This window comes from Pseudochaenichthys georgianus, chromosome 9 (assembly GCF_902827115.2).
Source record: "Pseudochaenichthys georgianus chromosome 9, fPseGeo1.2, whole genome shotgun sequence".
Lineage (NCBI taxonomy): Eukaryota > Metazoa > Chordata > Actinopteri > Perciformes > Channichthyidae > Pseudochaenichthys > Pseudochaenichthys georgianus.
The window spans coordinates 5,139,989-5,154,011 of NC_047511.1; the positions used below are offsets into that span (position 1 = coordinate 5,139,989).

Below are 14,023 nucleotides of genomic sequence, written 5' to 3' on the forward strand. Positions count from 1 at the left end.
TTTTCCTATATTGACACTGATCGCATTGCTTGTTGATGGTCATGTCAAGTTCAGATGTGACTGCAGATATCATCTCTGACTGAGATCCCCCCCGGGGCATGTCAGCCTCTGAGCTGCGGGCCATGATCAAACCCTCTCTTCCAAATCCTCTTCGACAGAGAAAAAAACCCGGTGTAAATGATGGCAGCACGTTTCTCTTCAATATTTAGCAGGAGGTGTACACTGAAAACAGAAATGGACTTACAGGAAATATATGTAGTCTTTAGTGCTGTTGCTTTTTCTAAACAGTTACCCTACAAGACTCTTTTCAGATACAAACATACATAGTAAGTGAACCAGAAGAAAATGAAGACCCTCTTACAACTCAGGGTTTTACTGATGTTATAAGATCAACATTAAACAGAGAGGAAATCATCACCTTTCATTTTGCATGAATAACAAAAACCTCCCTGCTGCCTTCTGTATGGAAAACTCACCCTGTTATTCTTCTTAATACTATTCATCTTGTATCAGAGGAAATGACTTACAAAGCGGCAGAAAGTGGTCTTTTCATGACTCCATGAAAACATGCACTGAAAAAACGAAAACATTGACTTGAATTAAATGCATTATGTCAGCAGATTTCAACTAACCTAATACATGCAAGTTATGTGAAATGTGTTGACATAATACATTTCATTCAAGTCAACGTTTCAGCGTTTTCAGTGTATACAGTGTGTACGTTTGACTCAGCAAGCAGCAGATAAAGTGATAGTATAAAACCTGTTTCATAGCTCAGGTATACGGTGTTGGGAAAACCTTTTTAGATGAGGCTCAACGTGCAGAGAAGCAGCTCTTCTCTGAAAACAGATGAGCGGCCTGTGCTGACCCTGCTGATGATAATTGATTTGCTTCAGCTAAATGATATATCCTACCTTACACTAAGCCTTAATTGTAGGGTCACTGTGGTAAATGGTGGCAAATTGCAGGGTTCTCAGAAATGATATTTTAACTGCAGTGCAGACATGGACATGTATAATTCACTTTAAACAACATTTTTGAAAGTAAATATAAGAGTTAAAGTGACTTGATTTTGGATGTGATCATAAAACACTGGAAATGCAGGACTTTTTACTTTGTTATTTGGGGTGGGCTCTCATCTGAAGAAGCAGAATAGTATTATGTATTAGTGGGATGGACCTGACAGCAGTGGGGGGGGGGGGCTGTGTAATGTCAGTTAAATATGCAGACAGGTGTCCTTTTTGTCTCCATGTGTAGCAGCCGCTGCAGGAGGGGTGTGTCCCGTCCCAGGTCAGATGGTTCTGATCGTAGTGATGATGAAAGGTACACACTGTTTGATTCAGGGGTTTGGGTGAAGCCGGACATTAAGTTCAGTGCAGCTAATCAATAGGAAGAACTGGATTTAGCATCAATATGATGAGTAAGGCTGGCTCGATTTGTCCGAAACAGAATTAGACAGTCGACTATTACCTTTATCTTTAATTAACATTATTGATTTAATGCGCAACACATATAACACAATATAATAACACACCAAAGAGTCAAATACAACAAATATATAACAGAAATAAATTAAATGCATTTGAATAATTATTAATATCATTTTGATTATTATTTATGAATTCAATGTAACAATTATCAAAACAGTTATTTAATTATTATTTATTATTAATATTATACATTTTTATTTTTCAATGAAGAACTTTTTTCAATGAAGAACCAGCATTTTCTTTTAACAAGTTCTAAGTTGACTACATACACTGGATCACCATACATTGAAATTATTACAAAAACGTAAAGAATCGGTGCCGTCTTAAGCAAGTATTCAAATGTTTAGATAGTCTGTCAGTTGTAAACGTTTTAAACATATATATCTTTTTAATGTGTTCCCGTGGTTTATGACAACTGAAATCAAACAATACATGAATAAATGATAATTTAATCATTTTATGTCATATTTATTCTAAGTGTCCCCAGGTCGCAGCGGTCCGCCTCAGCCTGCAGTAGGCCTACTGTCATACTGTCAGTATATTGACGTGTAGTTAGCAGATGGAGCAGGGGGCTGATCTCCACCTCCAGAGGTCATCCTCTCTACAGTCACCACTTGTTGCCAGAGCAGCTCGGGGCTCCAGCATTCAGCAGCAAACACATTTCAAGTATTTATTCCGCCTATCGAGACCTACATGTCTGGATGTTGAATGCGGAACGTTACGCGGACTGAAGCAAGACTCCTGTGATCCGGTTCCTAATATCTGGCGCATCTGACGGACAGAAGCATGGTTGATAATATAGCTACTAAATCTGCTTTGGTAAGGGTCCAGGCTTCTATTGGATTATTACACCTAACTACTTTACATAGTTTTCTATTCCAAATGCATTCATAAGTAATAATGTAACTCCATTAGGAACTTTGTTTGTCGACAGTTTATCGGCTCATTTAGTGAAGTTTGTCACGTTCGCTTGTATGAGTAAAATGTAATCCTCTTTATGTCACAGCAGCGGTGAGCCAAACTGTGTAATGAGGCTAATTGGTGGAGCATGTGTTTTAATCGTATAAAGTGCCGCTTTTAATAATTTCGCCACCGCCCTCTCCCCGCAGCAAGGCTCTTTCTCGTCCGCCAGCAGCCTTCCCCTGCCCGCTCCCTCCGCATCCTCTCACAGCCTCTTCCCCGGCGCACAGTCCCAGCAGCCCGCCAGCGGAGGCATGAAGCTCGAAGCCGTCATGGAGAACCTGCAGCGGCAACAGGCGGCGCGGCTGGCCCTGGAAGAGAAGCTCCGGCAGGCGGAGACAGAGAAAGACCTCCGCTCCATGGTGGAGTCCCAGATCCACCAACAAGCTCTGGCTTTCCGACACTACCAGGCGGCGATGCGCGGCGCCCTGACCGCCGGAGTTGCCAACTCGTCCCCCGGGGTGACGCTCCCACACATGGAGGTCCGAAGAGCTGACGAGGACAGCTCCAGACCGGGCAGCGACGACAGGGAGCGGGACGATGAGGGAGAGGACATGGATGAGCAGGACCTGATGGATGAAGACGAGGAGGGCGAAGAAGATGTCGGTTTGAACCACTTCCAGCACCGGCAGTCCTCGCTCCTGCAGGGAGCCTGCCTGCCTCCGAAGAGCACCCCGATGCATCTCATGGCCAGAGTCCCGGCGGCCTTCGCCCCGGGCCGGCACGCAGAGTCTCCATCGGCGCCCCCGCCCCAGCACCACGACTGGACCTACGAGGAGCAGTTCAAACAGGTAGGACATCCCGAGCGGCTCACACTGAAAGTAGCCGAAGTTACTCCACTGTTTGACCTCTGAATAACCATGCGGGCTCTTCATTAGATGTGCCGTTTATTTAAAATACAAGCTTGTGCCATCTTAGCCTTCCTTTACGCATTTGGATACATTGTTTTGGAGCGTCACTTCATGTTGCTGTATTTTGCATTCTGAAGAAAAACATGGCGATGAAGAGTCTGTTATCCAAAGGCTCTGTGTTGAATGTATTTGCAGATAATAATGAAAATGTTAAATGGTGAATATGTTCAGCTATCACTTTCTGTTAGAATGAGGCTTTCTAACAAACTGCGAAATGATTCCATAATAATCAGTGTTGATGCTCAGCTATAGATCAGATATAAAAAGAACAACAAGTTGTGAAGATTCACAACAGCTCCAGATTCCTTTATTTACATCAAAACAAGCAATATTTGATAGGACACAAACTAATATAACTGTATTAAAATGACAGACTATAAAGTACTCGGCTATTTACAATGAACAAGAACCCGTTTCTGGTTGCCTGTTTTTAAAGGCTTTCCCTTGTGTCTTTTGTTTAGATGGCAATAATGCAGTTAAACATGTTGATGGTACATTAACATTTAAAAACATTTCCATGAGACAAGTTGCCATATATGATCGCTCAAATTGACTTTTTACAAACTATTGCCCAAAAGTTTTTCCTGTTAATGTCGTATATCTAGAAAACGTAATTTGTAATGAATTATAATAATTATAAAGAATAAGTCATGATTTGCTCTTTTACTTTGTTAGCAGCTGGTTAATGACACTGAGTTATTTGAGTGATACGGCTGTGTGGATGCTTCCAGCCGGCAGCAGCGGATCTATACTCTGTGAGCGACTGTAGATGCTCCATGTCATCCTTTATTTATGATGGATCATTTACAGACTTCCCTAAATGTGATGTGTACATTAGTGACTGCATTAGCGCTGCACATTAAAGCAGCCCAATGCATGGAAATGCAATTTAAATAGGGGCTGAAACCAATAGCCTCAATATAGAGACAATTATGTGTGAGATGACGAGTGTGTGCAGAGAACGCTCAATCGTTGTTTTCTCTTCACATTAATGCTGTATTTTATAATTCATCTTCAGCCCTATAGTCATGTTAGTGGATAGCTTGCTTGACTTTTGCCATCAATGAGATCTGATGGTAAGTAAGCATTCCTTTCTTAAGTTACTACATCTTAGAAACAACAGAAAAGCTTCAGCGAATAGATTTAAAATCTACCAGTTATTATTTGTATAATATCCTGTGTGTACATGCGTGCTCCGTGCCGTCAGAGCAGCTTGAAGGGCTCCACAGGATGTGCAGTTGTTGCGGGGTCATTTGTATGTAGTCATTCAATGTAATGGTCATGGGACAATAAAAGGATGCTTATGGCTGCTCGGCAGACAGAGTGGAGCCAGCATAGTAAGCATGCTCAAAGCTGCAAAACAAAACCACATTTGAAGGCAGTAAATGCATCTTTGGAAATAGGAACAAGATGTGGGCTAAATATAAAAAGGCCTCAGTGAGGCGGAGAACTTTTAATCTGATCTGAGCCAAATGGGAGCAGCCGGTGTTTACAGTCGCTGCTAAATCACATGTGTTCACCTCGGGCACAACGGGAAGGCGTGTCAGGCAAGAAAACATTACATTAATAAACATACATCTTTTTTGACATAACATTACATTTTCCATTCCTAAATAGAAACAAAAGGTAACCACCACCTACATATGTCTTGTACAGAATGATGACAGGCAGCTGGTGGAACTTATTTTAGTTTTAATGACCCAGCAGGAGACGACGCAAAGAGATGAGAGTGTAAAACATAACGTCAATTCCTGGTGACAGAGAAAGATGCTGACGACAGAAAGATGCAAGGCGATGAGAGTGTGTGAGGCCGGAGGAGCGGAGCGAGAAGCGTGGAGCTCTGGCAGAGGCTCAGGAAACTGGATCTGGTGCTATTCCAGCCTGGCCCACACCCAAACAACGCTGGGATCTCCCTGTCTGGCAGCGTGTGTGTGTGTGTGTGTGTGTGTGTGTGTGTGTGTGTGTGTGTGTGTGTGTGTGTGTGTGTGTGTGTGTGTGTGTGTGTGTGTGTGTGTGCGTGCGTGCGTGCGTGCGTGCGTGCGTGCGTGCGTGCGTGCGTGCGTGCGTGCGTGCGTGCGTGCGTGCGCGCGCGTGTGTGTGTGTGTGGACTAGCATTACTATACTTGTGGGGACCTACATCTGTTTGCATAGTCACGTGTGGGGACTCGCCTCCCTTATGGGGACACATTGGAGGTCCCCGTAAGGGGGATCATTAATTTTAGGGTGAAGACTTGGTTAGGTTTAGGGTTAGGGTAAGGGTAAGGGTTAGGGTTAGGGTAAGGGTAAGGGTTAGGGTTAGGGTAAGGGTAAGGGTAAGGGTTAGGGTTAGGCATGTGTTGGTTATGGTTAAGGTTAGGATAAGTCTCTAGGAAATGCATGTAAGTCAATGTAATGTTCCCTGAAGTGGTGTGTGTGTGTGTGTGTGTGTGTGTGTGTGTGTGTGTGTGTGTGTGTGTGTGTGTGTGTGTGTGTGTGTGTGTGTGTGTGTGTGTGTGTGTGTGTGTGTGTGTGTGTGTGTGTGTGTGTGTGTGTGTGTGTGTGTGTGTGTGTGTGTGTGTGTGTGTGTGTGTGTGTGTGTGTGTGTGTGTGTGTGTGTGTGTGTGTGTCTAGGAGTCGGCTCTGTGCCAAACTATTACGAAACAGAAACAAAAACGCATGCTGCTACACACTCGGCCATGCTTTCACTCTTCATCACACACACTTACACTCGTGCAGATATGTGAGCATGCAAATTGCACTTCTCAGTATCCTCTTAAAAATGACAGAAAGAAAAAGTAATAGTGGACACTGAATAAACTAAAACGTTGACTTCATTAAATGTGATGTCACTGTATTCGGTTAGTTGAAACCATACTATTAGGTTTAAATATAGATTATTAGGTTCAACTTAATATTATTGCTTTTAACTAACCTGATACCGTTATGTGACATTTGTGACACTATACATTTCATTAAAGTCAACGGTTCAGCTTTGTCAGTGCATTATCTTTGGCATGTACAGCCTTGTGTTTAATGGTCACGATAGACTAAACTTTGAACTTGCTTTGAGTGTTGTCAAACCTCCGCTGCTGAACGTGCTCATGGGTCCTAATCCGCAGCGCTTTGCCACACGGCAACAACGTGACCAGGAAGAATGAAAGCAGATATAATGTTCATGTGGCGGGCTGTGGTCTCTGCAAGGTGATTTTCAGAGACCACTGGAACATTCTGGAATGAAGAGAAAGACAATGTCACCAATGTTACCTGTCAGTAAGAAACATTACAACACTTTTTGGATTTCAAGAACATTCTCATAAAGTCTGATCCTGAGATATGTGTGCATGATTTCTTCACTAAATTCACTGCTTCATGAGAACATGTTCTGACTATACTTATGTGGGAAATGTTTGCATTAGTGCTGCTCCTTTATCTGCAGAACATCCTGCATCTTCAAAGCCATAATGCAACAGCACGCGTATCAGAAAGTTGTTTTTCAGACATCAGAATTATGGTCCAATACGTTGTCCAGACTTCAATCTTCCCTCCAGTCAAATGTGTTTCCCTAGTTAGTATGCAGTGTTCCGACTCTGTGACGTTTAAAGACACTCATTTCTAGAGGCTTCACTGAAAAAAACTGAACCGTTGACTTTATTATTAAGTAAGTTGATATATATGTTTTTTTTTAAACATAAAATGATTGCTTTCAACTAATCTAATACAGTTAGGTGAAATGTGTTGACATGATGCATTTCAGTGTTAGTTGAGGGCTGAATGTCTGCATTTGAGACGAAAGGACTTGTTTGAACAGTTTCTCTTAAATCAGTCAAATTCAGAGCAGTTTCGTGTCTCGTGTCCTTCTCAAAAAGTCCACAGACAGACAGTAAAACTGATTGTGAACCAGACGAGACATCGTCACGATGTGTCGGTATACGGAGCCACTCCTTGTTGTGGATTGTACCTCTTCCAGCTTGTTTTTCCAACAACTATAGAAAAGTGGTGGAGTGGGAGCGTGAGCTGTACCGGTGTATGATTTCAATCCCCTCCCCCCCCGGCCACTCAAATGATCCACACTGCCAAAACGAGTCCTTTTAGGCAAATCAGGTGAATGTGTTCAGAACAGTCATCTGTATTCACCTGCAGCTACTGCAGCTTATTGCAAATACTCTCAGTGATTTTTGAAGTGGATTCAAATTGAAAACAGATTTTAAATCTTACCAACATGGCAATGAGTTCAGTTGTTTAGACTCAAGCATGCAATAACAGACAAGATGCATTTATAAGATATTTGTTAAATGGCTCTTTTCCCCAACAAGTAGTGTAAAAACAGAGACTGTGTACCGTTCATTTATCATATAGAATATAGATGATATGGTAGCCTATAGCCAACTACTGACGACCGTAAGGGAACTGCGCAGTGTGGCCACAAACGCATCACGGGATTGCTTTCATGAGGATCCTTTGAAGGACCAGATCTTAGATCCAAACATTAAACCTTTCTGCCAATTTCTCAATGCATTTCCGATTGATCTTTCATTCGGTTTCAATTAGGGCTTCATTTTGAAGGCAGATACTGGTATTGATATGTAGGTCATTTAAAATGACAATTTAAAGCCTTTTATTCATCACATACGTTTAGTTTATTATTAACCCAAGTTGGGATCAATAAAGTATATGTAATCTAATCTTATTACATTAGAAATACTCATTTCCATTGCTTGTCCCCAGGCAACAAACATTGTCAATGAGAATCCCGTAAATGTGGTATTTCAAGAGTTGTGCCCAGGTATGTGCTACATCGAGTGTCGGTGTAAGAATGAACACGTCAGTGCTCTCTGGAGGTGGAACTGTTTCCAAACCACCTCAAACATAGCTTTGCATTTCTGTATTGGCATAACCTAGATACCAAATATCCATCATAAACGCAAATTGGCCGATTTATAAACCCAGACAGTGAAAGCTCTTGTTTCAGAAAGCTGTGTCTTGCTGCAGGAATGCAAATGAAACTGTTCATATACATTTTTGAGGTGAGGGATCTTTTTATTTTCATGATTCTGGTTAGCACTTGAGATGTCGAGCAGAAATATTCAATGTATTATACCTCTTCACAAAATCAAAATAAAGTACTGCTTTCAGCGTGTTGTTTGTTGTATATGAAAGCAAATAAGCATAGTTTCTGTCATCCTTCTTTATCGGACAGCTTCTGGGAGCATTAATCCGAGCTAACTCCAAGCAGCTGTTCATTTCCATTCACTTGCTGTGTGCTTGAAAAATCAATTAACACACTCTGGAATGTGCGTAAATCAGTGAGCATCCATTCTGGGGTTACACAGAATGAATGGAAGCAAATGTATGCCTGGAGAAGTTCACCGCTCTGCAACAAGTGTACAGTTCAGTGAGATGTATGCGTGGTGAAGAACGGATGGGTTCTTTAGTATCTCTCAGCCATGTATCGAAGGGCTCATCTTGAAAAACAATCAGCCCTTCAATCTGACCCTTCCCCCCCACCCTGCACCACCCACTTTAATGTGACCATAAAAGCCAGCAGGGAGAGCCTCTTTGAAAGAGACACATGCTCCGCACCGTAACTCCCGCGTCAACATTCTGTCAGGGATGTGGAAACCCAGCCTGATCTCATGAAGCTACTGTAAAACCTGAATCATTCACATAGCAACGTTTCTTTTTACATCAGGCAAGACCGTCCGTAGTTGAAGCACGTCCCCGGCGCCCCTCCAGGAACCTTTCTCCACATATTCATCTAACAGCTGTGGGCCACTTTAAAATGTGCTCCGTCACCGCCAATGCTTTAATGGCATTCCTGGATTCTTTCACTGGGTGCCATTACACTTGTACACAGGGCTGCCACACGGACGGGTGGGGTAAAGGGGAACAGAAGTGAAAGGAGGATCGGAAGTGTGTGTGTGTGTGTGTGTGTGTGTGTGTGTGTGTGTGTGTGTGTGTGTGTGTGTGTGTGTGTGTGTGTGTGTGTGTGTGTGTGTGTGTGTGTGTGTGTGTGTGTGTGTGTGTGTGTGTGTGTGTGTGTGTGTGTGTGTGTTACCCCTTTCGCACCAAACTAGTTCCCGTTATAGCTCCGTGCTTGTACTTTTCTGGTTTCGAACCGGTCCAGCCCCAGTTGTGTTTCCACCGCTCAGAGCCCAACTGGTGCTGCGTCATGACATCACCGTTTACGTCGCTGATTGTCTCCCCAACGCCAGTCACAACAACGGGTCGATGCTCATGTTGAATTGACCCTATTTGGCATTACAACGCTACAACGTTATTAAACTTCCTTAGACAGCTGATGTTAGCATAGCAACTGAAGCTCTGACTGTCTTGACTGGTTGTTGTTATCATATCGTGGCATAAGCCGTTTTTTTACAGGCATATTTTTTCGGCATACTTTATGATTTTACTTGTATAGCCCATGTACTGATTCCAACCGATAGCTGATATAATAAAAAACAACAGGAAATCGTATGAGGCAGTGTGCTGGTCTTCAAACCGGGAAATATCAGCGAACGGATGGTCATTAAAAGTAAGGTTTAAACAAACAGCATCACAGTCTGCCTGGTTAGTGTTGCTAACTTTATATAAGTGTGTGGTGCTGAAGCGCTATTGCTTGTTACAACTTTATTCTCTTCGCCATACCCCCAAATAAACTGTTATTGCTGAGGTTAATCACGCCCCCACCTCCGATGGTTCGCATTAGGAAATCTAAATTGAATTAAAATCAAAGTTTCAGTTTTTTGTATGTCATTGACTTTTATTACTAGTGCCACATCGGAGCAGAAATGAGTCGGAATTTAACCAGGAAATTCGTTTTGTTACCACTTCCTGTTCCCTCTTCTCAAAATCCCCTTTGTGTTACAACTTGTTCTCGGTAATATGCCTGAAATAACAGATTAACATGTTTTAATACGTAAACAACCCACTTGTGAATGTTTAAAGCTTCTATGTTTCCTAAAAAACGGCTGTAGCTAACGTGTCAGAATGAGACTAATAAACATCGTCACGCTGAACATTAGCCGCCATTAGCTTAGCACTGGGGATGTGCGGCCATGCGACAGTAATGTAGCTCGTTTATAGCCTTAGGTTAGCTTCTTACATCAGCGGTTGCGACATAGAAGTGGTGTTAGTAGAGGTTATCCTGAAGAACAAAACGTGTAAGAGTCATACATCTGTGTTTGCCACAGATTTGTCTGCAATGATATGGAACCCAATGGAAAAATCCTGTTGTCAAGGGAGCCCATGTGATCAATCACTGTACCACTCTATACGGTCAACTGCCCCGACTTTCACGCTGTTGTTTTTTGGTATTTGTCTTATAATGGCAAATTCATCAGTAATGTTACATCTGTAGGCTACTAGTGTCAAATAAGGTCCTTTTCCTGTAGTCCTATTTTGTAGATGGTCCCTGTGTGCCAATCTATTGTAAGATTATCATTATCAGAATCAGTTCACTGGACAAGTACTGCATGGGTACACATCAAAGGAATTGGATTTTCTTAATGCTAGTTTTTCTCATTTGACTGCGTTTAAAAGTTTATTTTGCGCAGAGGGCTAATTGTTGGCGTTGTATCCACTCAGCGACGGGACTGCCCCAAACAGTCCATTTTGATTTCTTTTCAATGAGAAAATGAATCAACCAATCGATGAAATGTATATGTTTTCCATTCACATGACAATTGAAAGGGTCCTGAAACATCGTAACACTGAATTGACGCAACTTGCAGGAACCCTGGTATCATTAGGACATTGATCTCCTCATTTCCCCTCCCTCACACACACACACACACACGCACACACACACACACACACACACACACACACACACACACACACACACACACACACGCACACACACACACATACATACACACACACACACACACACACACACACACACACGCTGGGGCTGTGTCTCCTCTACTCATTCTGTGTCTCAGTGAGCAGTGGAAGGTGGGCTGTGAGACGTACTTGTTTTCTCTACAAATGGCTCTTCTTCTCTTTTCATTAAAACAGGGGCAGGGTTGGCTTGTTCAAACATCCACACCCCCCCCCACCCCCCAACCCTCGATGTGGGTGTTACTTTTTAATCGCAGCAGCCTGGAATTTCTGCAGCTGCTTGCAAAAGCCCCCCTCTCTGTTTACGAGACCTGACTGTTGGGCAAACATTGCCTCACCGCTGCGTCTCTGACTGGCTTTTTCCATCCTGCCATTGTTGGGGAGGCCCTCAGAATTACCATGACGACGTGTTATCTTTTGATTAAATGCATGTGTATCAGTTTGTAGATCTTTGTGCTCCATATCGTTGCTGCTAACCTTGTTATAAGAGAAATGTGGTGTAGCACAATCAAATGGTGCAGTGCTTCACGTCGTTAGTTATGGGGCCCTGAGAGGCCCTTAAGGGTTGATTATTGGGTTTGGAGGCGGCCCTCTAAGAGGGGCGATGTCACAAAGGCTGAAAATAAATGTGATGAAGAGTTTGGGAAAAATGTGAAAAATCAACTATCGGTGTCTTCCCACTGAATATGAACCGGAACCTGTGAAGTATTCCAGCAATCTTCATTCGTTTGAAGTCGAGGCAATGATGCTTTCAGTCCTGTCCTAGTTGGGCTCAGGTTCAACCATTTTGTGTATGTGTGGATGCTTCTACCTCAATTTGCTCCATCTAGAACACATTCACAACTTTAGGCATCCATTCACGTCTCTTTATTTGCTTTGCACGAGAGTATAGCAAGCATATTATCTGATTATTATATATGTATAAATGTATCTGCCGGCTTAATGACTCTGATAATGAAATCCTCTTGGCCTTATCGAACATAAGGTGTAGTACTACACGCTACCAATCGCAGCTGTGGAGACATTGGTATAGTTGTCTCTTTGTAGGACACTGATTTAAATTATTCTTAAACTATGAATTATTTTTATGCTATGTATGTAATTTATTATATCTAATGTCTTGTCTTTTATCTGGACCCTGAGTCTGTAATAACGTTTTCATTCATTCATTATTATATAATAAGGCATGCAATCAAGGTTAACATTTGTGAAGCCATCCATAATATTAGGAAAGTCAACTTGCTGAAACATTTTAAATACCTAGTTTCTGGTTACCCACAAAGGGAACCATACAGAGGAGTCACCAGCAGCATGGAAAGGCCCCCGCACAGGGAGGGTCTTGGGCCCATCTAAATAAAGACCACCAAGTGTCCCTGGGAAAGGTCTTATTCAACAAGTTCAATAATGTGCAATGTCAGCCGATTCATTAAATGTAGTTTTAATAAATAAACATTGAAATACCAAACAGTGAGAATTAGCTCATGCTCTCAGCTTTGACTCATTGGATGTCACGATGGCTGGACCAACACACCAATAGTATTGTGTTCTAATTCCCCAGAAAACCCACAAACATCTGTTGTAAAACACTGCAGCAGTCGAGTCAACTTGAAACGTTGCTTTAGCGAGAATGATTGAGACTAAATGACTCACTGAAATATGATTGCGATGTTTTTAAGTGAGCAGGTTGGTGATGCTGTGAATACATTATCGTGAACCGAGAATGAACCCGACCTGATGCTCTGAAGACTGAGTGTCAGAGCCAGGATGACGTGCACACTATGGCTCCCTCCCTGCAGAGGCCACGGATAACAAAGACAGAATATTCACTGATTCTTCAATATAGGCGACCTTCAGCCTCGTTTTGCATTCGCTGTAATGGCCAATCAGCATGTTTGTGACCCAATGTATGTAATCAAAAGCTGTACGGTCAATGGCTCGGGATGTGCATGTGCCACCTGGGCTGCTGCTCTGCACTAAGCAGATTGAGTAATCATTGATAGTCAGACGCCAGGCTAGCAGATTAGATTGCTGCCATAAAAGTGCGTTTGTGTGTCAAGGTCTCCGCGGTGCGCTGTGGAGGATCTGTCGCTGCTGCTCAATCGATCCTTGTATGATGAGCACTTTGAAGTGTTCTCTTTCCTGACGGTGTTTCCAAAATAAGCCGACAGTATGTGAGCATATAGTTTCAGAACAACACAGTACGGGGGTTTCACGGGAGGTAAACCGTGTACTTTTACTCCACTACATTTATTTAAATGTTACTTCACAGATTTGGATGAATGATGTGAAATATAATCAACTCGTAAATCAGACTTTAGTTCCACCCTGCAGAATACAAAGTCATTCAGACTAGCTGCACAGTTCGGGAACTTATGCACTTCTTTTTCCTGACAGTGGAGTGTACGGCAAACTTTCAAATTCTGCGACTTATAAAACACGCATCGAGTGAATAAGAAAAAAAGGAGCGCGGCCTATTAAAGATGATATTAAGTCTAGTCTCGTCGAGGCTGAGATGTTCCCGTAGAACCAGGTACTGTAGACAACGTGTGCTCATTTGAACCCGGGGACGGTTTGAAACATGAACCCATATGCTGCATGTATTTTAAAGGCGGGGGTGGCCGTGAATGCAGAAATGGCAACAAGCTGACGGACACAGAAAGAGATACACACACCAGTTCCATCTGCTGTACCTCCTGTCGTAGATTAATGTGTTTGTGCAGGTGTGTGTGTGTGTAATGCATGCCATTACATTCCTATTGAAGCCTGAGGGGCCCCCGTGTATCAGTGCTCTCCAATAGACTCTCGTGTCCGATAGAGAAGCAGACGTGTGTGCAGTTTAGC

General features: G+C 42.7%; 1 protein-coding gene across 1 annotated transcript in view; it reads left to right on the plus strand.

Annotated features, from left to right (window-relative positions):
- Positions 1 to 2,075: 2,075 nt before the first annotated feature.
- Positions 2,076 to 14,023, plus strand: part of arid3c (AT rich interactive domain 3C (BRIGHT-like)) — an 84,009-nt gene continuing 72,061 nt past the window's right edge. The window contains exons 1-2 of the mRNA XM_034091801.1: positions 2,076 to 2,309; positions 2,600 to 3,241. Of these exons, the coding sequence (XP_033947692.1) occupies positions 2,277 to 2,309; positions 2,600 to 3,241 (675 nt within the window). The 5' untranslated portion in view covers positions 2,076 to 2,276. The remainder of the gene's footprint in view (positions 2,310 to 2,599; positions 3,242 to 14,023) is intronic.